Here is a 10,471-nt window from a genome sequence, read left to right on the forward strand (position 1 = left end):
TCTTTCCCTATTAGCATTACAAAAAAGAAACGCAACCGCATCTCTAACTTTTTGAATAGAATCGTCAAAACACACGAGACCATCTTTAACAATTAAATTTAAAATGTGACAACTACATCTCACATGAAAAATATTTTTTAGCGAAGGGTTTATTTCTCTTTTTAAAAGACCAATCGCCTTTGTATTATTAGAAGCATTATCTAAAGCAATACAAAATGTTTTTCTATAAATATTAAAAAATCTTATAATAGTAGACATTGAATCCGCTAAAAAAAATTCATCGTGACGACCTTTTCGTTCATCATATAAAAAAGCTATAATTTTTTTTTGTATAATCCAATTGTCATCAACCCAATAACATATAATGGCAAAAAAATCTAACTCGTTAACGCTAAGAATGAAAATTGAATGACAAATTACCCCTACTAATCAAATCACCCGATGTTCCGAAATTTGACGGTGGTGATCGCAAAGCACAAATAAGCGCTCAGTACTCACTAGTAGTACCGTAGCGGGACTAAAAATTCTTTTTTTTTATTAAACCCCAGCAATACGAAGCAGAAAGAAACAAAGAAAAAAGAAAGAAATTTGGCATTGGCTCAACACTTTGTTTTCTTTGTTTGGTCTTTCCCTCCAATGTCTCTCACACAGTACTACTGAGAGCAGTGGAGAGAAACTAAAGGAAATTCTAGAAACTTCCAAAACCCTAACACACAGTAACCAATTCGTTTTTGTGTAAGATTTATCTAACTCTGTTTTATTCTACATTCACTTGATTCTTAATTTTTTTTTTTTTTTTTTTTATCTTCATAGTGATGTACATTGGTGTTTTTGTTAGTCTTACATTGTGTACTGCTTTCGTTTTTCCTAGTTTTTTTTTTTTTGGCCATTTTTTCATGTATTGATTGCTCAATTTTGCCTACTTTAGTCCACATGCATTTTTTTAATTTGATTTTTTCATCATGTTTCAAATTTTCTAATATAGTTTTAGCTAAAAAAAAAAGAAATTTTCCCAAAATAACAGTAGCTTTAGGAGTTCGAGACGAAAATTAGTAATTGTTTTCAGCTATACCCTTATATTAAATAACTACTTTTTCTTAATAGTGGCTCAATTTTCAAGAAACATCTAATAAATATGTATAATTTAGTAAATAACAAATTGTATTTATTAATTTCTTGATGGACGTGAAATGAGCTAAAGCAGTACTTATTTTAGGACGGAGGGAGTAATAGGAGTATGTTCTTTTAATTGGATACGGATTTTGATATACTTATTATTATATTAGTGATGATTCCTTATCAAAAAAGTTATTGTATAAGTGATGACTATGATAGAAGAAAATATTGAAAGTATAGTTTAATGGAAAAAGAACAGCTTCAAGGATTTGAAATTTGAAAAGTTAAATGAGTTTGAAGAGTATATTTTTTCTTTTGGCTGTTACCTTCAGCTTCAGGATAAACTGAGATTGTTTCACTGTTATTCTATAAGCTTTCAACTAGTAATCATGCGTGGGTATGTACTATACGTGGTTCAATTTCCTGTAGGTCCATTATTCCTTGACCGCGTATACTACTTGGTGATGCGCTGAAGTTTGAGCACGGTTGATTTGTGTTTTTGTTTTGGTTCTCTTTGGAGAGGTTAATTATTGTTACTCTTGGTTTGCATTTTGATAGACATTTTAAAATTCAACCAGTCTCTCCACTACTTTATGTTCTTTGTAATGTCCTGATAGTATTGATGTTTTTAGGTTGGAAAGTAGTAAGTTGTCAATTCCTTGGTGAAGCTGCTCCAATGCTTATTTCTCCATGTGCTAAAAATGTTCATGAATTTGGAAGTTCTGTGCTTGGTTCATGTGTTTGCTTTAGAAAGTCTTGATATTTGCCTTTCTTTTCCAGTTCTTCTTTCGATGTTTCGAATTTTGCTTGTAATATGATGTTTCGACTAATTCTCTTTCACAATGTACAAACTGTTTGACCATAAATTACTTTTCGTGCACTGTACTGCCCTCCGCGAGTATTAAATTTTAACTTGATGAATACATGGATTGATATAATAGCTTACCGCAGCAAGTTTGGAATTGAGATTTAGTTGGTTGATTGATAAATATTCTTACAACATTGTCCTTGTGGGACAAGAAACTGAAACTAGCTTAAATTTTTGGTAGCTGTGTGCATATGCTGTATCCATAGAGGGGTATAGATAGAAGAGATGATTTAGAAAGGACTCTGATTTCAGTAGCCTTCATCTTTTGATGTTTATCCTGCTAACAACTTCTCATAGTCACAGTTCCGTTTGAAATATGGAAATAAGTGAGGGAATAGATAGTGGTTGCACACCTGTGGAAGCACCAGCACCAGTTATAATGTTGCCCGCGGTACCGGAGAGAGTTGATCAGCCCAAGCGTTCTATAATGATGAGGCCTGGATATGGAACATCTGGACGAGAGATTACTTTGCTCGCAAACCACCTAAAAGTTTCCATCAAACGTCCTGATGAAATATTCTACCTCTACAGTGTATGGTTGGTTATTGAGTCCTTCTTCAGTCATCTGGATTGAAGCTCCGATCGCACTCAACCAAATTTTCCGTGCTGCACTATTACAGGTCTCTATAACTTATGATGACAAGAGGGCTGTTAACAACAAGGGGATTGGAAGAAAAATTATTGATAAACTTCACGAAACATACTCATCTGAATTTTCCGGGAAGAAATTTGCTTATGATGGAGAAAAGAGTTTGTACACAGTGGGACCTCTGCCTCGCAACAGACTGGAATTCACGGTGGTTGTTGAGGAGTCTAGTCCAAGAAAGTAATATCCTTGAAAATTCTTTGACTCTATAGTTGTAGTTACTTCAAGGCTTCTACAATATACATTAAGCTTATGTTATACTTTGGTTGCAGTACTAGCGAGAGCCCCGCAGATAATGGAAGCACAAATCACTCCAGTAAAAGATCTAAGCATTCTTTACATTCGAAGGCTTTCCTAGTGGAGATTGACTATGCAGCTAAAATACCTTTAAGGTCTGTGAGTCTTGCCCTTCAAGGAGCTGATCCAGAAAATGTTCAGGACGCATTGAGGGTTCTGGACATTATATTGCGACAACAAGCTGCTAATAGGTAATCACCCTGTTATTCTGGTGACCCTCAATCTTTTCTTGAGCCAAAACTTATACAGATATTCGTGTTGATCACAGAGGATGCCTCTTGGTTAGACAGTCATTTTTTCATGATGACTCAAGGAACTTCACAGACATTGGAGGAGGTGTAATGGGTTGTAAGGGGCTTCATTCCAGCTTTCGACCAACCGATGGTGGCTTGACCTTGAACATGGGTATAACAATAGAAACTCTCCAGCGTAGCTGTCTCCTATGATTTTTCTCAATCTTAATGCTGCCTGCTTAATTTTTGGTTGTAGATGTGTCTACAACTATGATCCTGTCACCTGGACCTGTAATTGATTTTTTGCTTGCTAACCAGAATGTAAAGGAGCCTCGTTATATTGATTGGGCAAGAGTGAGTAATATATAAATGCATGCTAAAACTCTTATTTCTTTCAGCTCTCCACGCTTCACTAACTTGTAATTTTATACAGGCAAAAAGAATGTTGAAGAATCTGAGAGTTAAAGCTAAACACAGCAACGGGGAATTCAAAATCTTCGGTTTGAGTGACAGACCTTGCAATCAACAGTTGTGAGTATCCATTTGTCTTGTGCATATCTGTTGCTTATTAGTTATTACTCAGATATTTAACATCTAACTTTGTTGACTGTTTCTTATAGATTTTCTATGAAGGTAAAAAATGGTGGTAGTCTAGATAATGGAGGAGAGACCATAGAGATAACTGTTTATGAGTATTTCACGAAACATCGTAACATAGAACTTTCATCCTCGGCTTATATGCCATGTCTGGATGTTGGAAAACCAAAACGACCAAACTATCTGCCACTGGAGGTGAGCGAGTTATTATTGTTTCTGTCTACATTGTAGGACCCTAATTCACTTAACCAGTTTCTAAGAGCCAACTTTTATTTTCTTTCCTTAATGTTCAGCTGTGTTATTTGGTCTCCCTTCAAAGATACACAAAGGTATTATCGTCAGTCCAGAGGGCATCTTTAGTTGAAAAATCAAGGCAGAAGCCTCGGGAACGAATTAAAGTTATAACAGATGTAAGTTGCTGCAGGTTTGATGGTTCCCATCCTTTTAATTTTCGCTTCTGTACCTTACTGGAATGTTGGCAGGCTGTGAGGGAGTACAGGTATGATGACGATCCCCTTCTTGCTGCTTGTGGAATCTCAATAGAAAAGCAGCTCACTCAAATGAATGGCAGGGTCCTTGAAGCCCCAAAGGTAGCATCTGCACTTTTTTGAACGATGGTATTCATTAAAATTTTAAATTTCTTTTCTGATTTTACTTTTATTATCCTGTAATCTCTAGTTGAAGGTTGGTAATGGCGAAGAGGTCTCTCCCTGCAATGGCCGGTGGAATTTTAAGAACAAGGTACATTTAACCGCTTAACATCACGTTGTAGTTTGGGGTGTCAACTGCGAATATAAGGAGATGTGGTAATCTTCTGTGGTTGTCCTCTATCATCTTGTTACTACCTGGGGATCAACCTTATGAGAACTTGACTATGAAGGAAAGGACGATGGTGGATATGAATTTGTCCCCATTATTCTCGATATCTGAGGATAATCTTTGTGAAAATGAAAAAGGTTGCTATCGTTACTTTACCTACTGTATTGAAAATGTTACTCCTATAATGTTTTCTGCAGTTTCTTTGGTTGACCACACCTTCCACTCTCTGCCTACCATTTTTTTCTTGTAGCATCTTTTCACCCCTGCACGAATTGAACGCTGGGCAGTGGTCAACTTCTCTGCCCGTTGTGATACAAGTCACCTTTCAAGGGAGCTTATTAGTTGCGGAAGGAGCAAAGGCATTGTATGTAGTGCCACATTTACATCTTTCATCGTGTGAGTTGTTGCTATGTATTCTGGGTTCAAATTCTTTCTTTTCCTGTCATCAGCATTTTGAGCGCCCACATACGCTCATTGAGGAAGATCCCCAGTATAGGCGAGCTGGGGCTGTAGTTCGCGTAGAACAGATGTTCGAAGAGATAATAGCTAGACTGCCTGGCCCTCCTGACTTTCTCCTCTGTGTCTTGCCAGAGCGAAAAAACTCAGAGATATATGGTAATGTACTATGTTAGTCCCGCTCATGTTGCTTTCAGTATCCTATACTAACTTATACATTTAATAATGTCAAGGACCTTGGAAGAAAAAAAGTTTGACTGAGTTGGGAATTGTTACTCAATGTATCTCTCCATTAAAGATCAATGACCAATATCTAACAAATGTGCTTCTCAAAATTAATGCAAAGGTAATCTTGTGAATCTGCGATCAACAATGTGGATATTTTCTATTTTCAGTTATTCTGAATTGGGATTTTTCCTTTGTTTGTGTCTAATAGCTTGGGGGGACCAATTCTTTATTGGCTATGGAACATACCTCTCATCTACCACTTATTAAGGACACTCCAACAATGATCCTGGGCATGGATGTCTCTCATGGATCTCCTGGTCAATCAGATTTTCCATCAATTGCTGCGGTTATTCTTCGTCCCGAGATATCTTCTCTTTTCTTTTGTCAATTGTATTGCACCTGATTTCCTATGCCTTAATGTCACTGTTCTTCCAGGTTGTGGGATCCTTATACTGGCCATTAATATCCAAGTATAGAGCAGTTGTCCGTAGTCAACCTCCAAAGTTGGAAATTGTAGAATCCTTATACAAGCCTTTACCAAATGGAGACGATGAAGGAATCATGAGGTGCATCTTTATATCCAATAACATGTCAAGTCATCTATGACAAACTATGTACAGAAGCATTTAAATTCTTACATTTACTCGTGCTGCAGAGAACTGCTTCTGGACTTCTATAGGACAAGTAACGGGCATAAGCCTGCTCAAATTATTGTCTTCAGGTACTGCAATATTCATGTTTGAAGTACAGATGCTGTTCCACATATGAGTAGTGACCTATGTTGCTTGGATTCTCCAAAAATGCTCCTGCACCTATGTCGGATCCTCCAAAAATTCTCTACTTTTTGAGGATCGAACACGCACTCGGCAATATTTTTGAAGAGTCCGAGCAACATAGGTGGTGACAGTTGGTAATTTAAACGAAAATTTGTTGCTTTAACCCCAAACTTTACCTTTTTTATATTAGATATATACGATGCTGCTTCATATGATTGCATAAAATCCTTTTAGTTTGTTTTGATGCCAGATGTGCCTAGTTATAGGCATTTTTTATTGTAAAATATTAGCAGTAATGTCATGCACCGTAGGCAACAAGATGAAAAAATACATCTTAATATTTCTTAATCCACATATATGTAGTTTTTTGTGGACAACTGTTCCCCTCGGCCAAAAGAGAAGTAAGATATAGTCTTATTGGATTAGTCAAGGTGCAGGTAGGCTAAGCTGGCATAGACACCATAATTTAAAAGAAAGTTAATAGGAATGAGTATCATAAAGCACACTATCAGAAGGTCAAAGTTGGAGCCAACTTTGGTCCCAAACTTGGCACTATTTATTCTGTCCACACCTGAATAATTTTTGGTCCTTGTACGACCCCTGAAAAGATAGTTTGATAACTTCGACCTCCTGGACGATCTCAAGCAAGGGAAGTGTGACACACGTGTTGGCACATGGATTTTTTTCGTACACGTGGCATTTTAAAAATATACATATATATATTTTTTTACCTTTTAAGTCCACAAATTGTTTGGATCATCTTTTTTGAGCCAGAGTTGTAAAAGTACTTGGTTGGAACGTTATTTTGGCGAAAATATTTTAATTCGTCTAAAATAATGAAATTCTAATATAAAAAATTAGGCCAGAAAAAGAAGAAATGCATAGTTGAAACAAACAGCTATTTCATCTAAAGAAGAACTGAAAAAAAATACAGTTGAAACTCTATATTTTGGCTAAAAAAAATTAATTAGCTATGAAACAACTAAGTACTTTCTCAGATTTTACCCGAAAAGGAAGAAATACAAGTTAGTTATAAGAACAAATATGCAGTAGGAACTCCATAATCTTGGCTAATTTTTTTTTTTAAACCATTTTTGTTACAAATTTGACCCAAAAAGGAAGAAATACACAGTTGAAACAAATAGCTACCGCAGACAAAGAAGATAAACACAGTTTTTTTTCTTTCTTAAAAGAAATACTTCGTTTGAGCTCTATTATTTTGGTTAAGTTAGTTAAAAATAATCGAGTTTCAGTTAAGTTTACTTTCTCCAGATTTGGCACGAAAAAAGAAGAAATACACAGTTGGAATAAATAGGTATCGCATCTGAAGAAATAAAAAAATACCGAGTTGGGGTAAAATATACAGTGTATATTAAGAAGAAACAAGGAAAAATACACAATTAATAAATCATTGTATATGATTATGTGGCAATTAAGAATTGGAAATACCCTATTGGAAACTGTTCTTTTTTCTTGACTCCCACGCGCCTAAAAGTGAGTGTATCCATTGGCAGTTGGCACGCCAACATCCACATAGGTCGAGGCTATCAAACTGCCAACTTCTGGGGGTAATTAGTACAAAAAATAGTTCAGGGGTACACCTATAAATAGTGCCAAGTTTAGGGGGGTCTCAATGTATTCTGCCATTTTTTTTGGCGAAGTGGGAAACTCGCAACTATATAAGGGTATCAAGCTAGGTGAATTTTAACCATTCTACTATGTCATTATGCAAGAGTATTGAGGTTTATGTGGCTGCGACTTTTATGGCAGTCCTCTTTCAAGTTTCTGTTTGCAATCACATGGCGATCATTCTTTAATATTTTATCGATAACCATTTGCTATCGACTGAACAATGTCCTTTGTTAGGGATGGTGTCAGCGAATCACAGTTTAGTCAAGTTCTGAACCTCGAGCTAGATCAAATGATCAAGGTAATGTCCATTTATCTGAAAAAATGTTTTATGCCTTCTGTCATTCTGGTAAACTCATACTTAATACTGCATCATGAAATAGTTTTTTGTTTTGCTTGTAGAGATGTTTAATTTCTTATCTTATATTTTTCATGACAAAAATTAAAGGCACATCCGCATTTCACGCAGAACTTTTGAAGCTAATGCTTTGGAATAGAGATTTAATGCTTTAAATTGAGGCATCTCTTAGGATCGGAGTTCTATATGACATCCATCAGTTATTAGGTCCTGCTATGTTTATTTTGGGTTCTCATGTTTTCTGAAAAGCAGGCATACAAGCATCTTGGTGAGGGCGACGACCCTAAGTTCACCTTGATCGTGGCGCAAAAGAATCACCATACCAAACTGTTTCAAGGCAGTGCAGCTGAAAATGTACCACCAGGTCTATAACTTTCCAGCAATTCCTTTGTTCTACTTCAACTTATCTGTGCTAACGTATTCTCTAAAACACATTCTCTCCCCTCAGGTACTGTTGTAGACACAAATATTGTGCATCCAAGAAATAATGATTTTTTCATGTGTGCACATGCGGGGATGATGGTAAGTTACTCTAATCCTTTTATCCATTGGGGTTTTCCTACATTTTGTCCTCTGTATCCTGGCATATAGGACCTTTTCTAGCAGATAATTAGATATTTCTTGTGTCATTATGTATTACACTTGCGCTTTGAAATTCTTATTTCATCTCCTTCAGCGCTTCAACAATACGAGAACAATTTGAACTGAGCTGTAGTCTGTTTCTATAAATTTTACAACAGGGAACAACTAGACCTGCACATTATCATGTATTGCTCGACGAGATTGGTTTCTCACCTGATGCCCTGCAAAATCTCATACATTCACTATCATATGTGTAAGCTGTCTGATTTTCCAATTTACAAATTATGGTTCAGTTTGCCAGTTCAATCTGATAGAACTTTGTTGTCTTTCAGGTACCAAAGGAGCACCAGTGCGACCTCTATTGGTAAATCCATTTATCCTTGCATTAATTTTTTTTCCCAGGGAGAGTTTGAAATATTATGAGGCATAGTCATATGATACTGAAACTGTTATCAATGATCTTGAATTATAGAATTAGCAAAAAATAGCAATTCATCTAACTTCATTGTCGCTGCAGTGGCTCCTGTGCGTTATGCACACCTAGCGGCAGCACAAGTTGGACAGTTTGTGAAGTTCGAGGATCTATCCGAGAATTCTTCAGGACAGGGCAGTGTCAAATCAATTGGGAGCACCCCTGTCACTGAACTGCCCAGGTTGCACAAGAATGTCAGCGACTCAATGTTTTTCTGTTGAAGATGATAAAGTTTTCAACTGCATATGCTGTAAATCCTTTGGTAGTATAGTACTCTGGCTCCAAATTTTGTGCAGGCCTTAGTTAGTAAAGTACTTTTAGGTCGTCTAACTAGGAAAAATGATCATGTTTCTGGCACTTTTTTTTTTTAACACCTAATTAGGCTAAAAATCCCACCATTCAAAGGGCATGGAATTTTGGGTGTTCTCCAACCAGCTACTTTAGCCATTTAGAAGTTGGCTGATTTTTGTATAGTCAAATTTTGCCTTAATTGGGCGCTTGAATTGTTAAGACACCAGGAAGTTTTGGCTGTATAGGGTTGAAATTTATCCGTTATGCATCTGCCATTTAAATGAATATTTAAGTTATTTTTATTGGCTAATTAGATTGCTAGTTTGGAGACTGATTCAGACATTGTGAACTTGGACCAGCGAATGGATTCAACATATCCAACGGCCAGTTCATGTACTTGATTAACAAATTCAATGTTCTAAAATTTCAAAACGAAATATAAATATAGATAATTCAAAGCAAAAAGACTTGTTCTCGTGACAATGTATTGTTTCATGTTAGCTTTATTAACGTTTAACTATTTGATAATGTTATAATACAACGCATAAAAGCCAAGAGACTGCTCCTAACATTGCTTGGATGGTTTTTGGGAAAAATCTAAGAGAATTTATAGTCAATGAAAACGAATCTCAACTAATTAGTCTGGAGGTTTTCAGGAAATAGGTTTACTCAATTACGCAGAAAGAAAATCTACCAAATTCGTTTATTTTTATTGTTTTCCCTCATTCTTTTTGACTTTGGTGCTCCAACAAATGGAACTTGAACTGGCCAAGCAAACATTACAAACTGTTAACCTACAAATCTCATATGCAATTTTTCATTCAGCTCCTTTCCTCCATTGCAGCGATTATAAGACCATTCCCATGCCAAAATGAGGAAAGAATTCAATATAGGAAATGAAAGATAACAAAGCTGCTACCGTTACTTTTTGAGTCACTACAGGTTCTAGTTACCCCCCACCCACCCACGAAAAAAATCAACATACTGTAAGCACCTAGAACAAGAAAGATTATGAGGTCACAACTCGCAACCAATGCCACTAATGAGCAATAATTTCGAAAATTCAAGAAGTTGCTTCCAAGTTCCAACCATTAGCAAGCATA

General features: G+C 36.2%; 1 protein-coding gene across 2 annotated transcripts; it reads left to right on the forward strand.

The window, feature by feature from the left end:
• The first annotated feature begins 475 nt into the window (after positions 1-475).
• Positions 476-9,632, forward strand: LOC132617333 (protein argonaute 16-like). 2 transcript variants are annotated; one of them, XM_060332317.1, is made up of 23 exons: positions 476-735; positions 2,282-2,516; positions 2,605-2,810; positions 2,903-3,118; positions 3,196-3,332; positions 3,417-3,514; positions 3,594-3,691; positions 3,781-3,952; positions 4,051-4,167; positions 4,240-4,347; positions 4,436-4,498; positions 4,827-4,940; positions 5,026-5,191; positions 5,266-5,378; positions 5,469-5,606; positions 5,696-5,826; positions 5,916-5,981; positions 7,903-7,966; positions 8,276-8,387; positions 8,472-8,545; positions 8,764-8,858; positions 8,938-8,969; positions 9,123-9,632. In XM_060332317.1, exons 2-23 carry the CDS (start codon positions 2,301-2,303, stop codon positions 9,296-9,298), a joined length of 2,712 nt encoding a protein of 903 aa, XP_060188300.1. In that variant the 5' UTR covers positions 476-735; positions 2,282-2,300; the 3' UTR covers positions 9,299-9,632. The 2 variants fall into 2 exon arrangements, with proteins under 2 accessions (XP_060188300.1, XP_060188299.1); XM_060332316.1 differs by having other exon boundaries at positions 2,288-2,516.
• The last annotated feature ends 839 nt before the right edge of the window (positions 9,633-10,471 follow it).

Source organism: Lycium barbarum, chromosome 11 (assembly GCF_019175385.1).
Source record: "Lycium barbarum isolate Lr01 chromosome 11, ASM1917538v2, whole genome shotgun sequence".
Lineage (NCBI taxonomy): Eukaryota > Viridiplantae > Streptophyta > Magnoliopsida > Solanales > Solanaceae > Lycium > Lycium barbarum.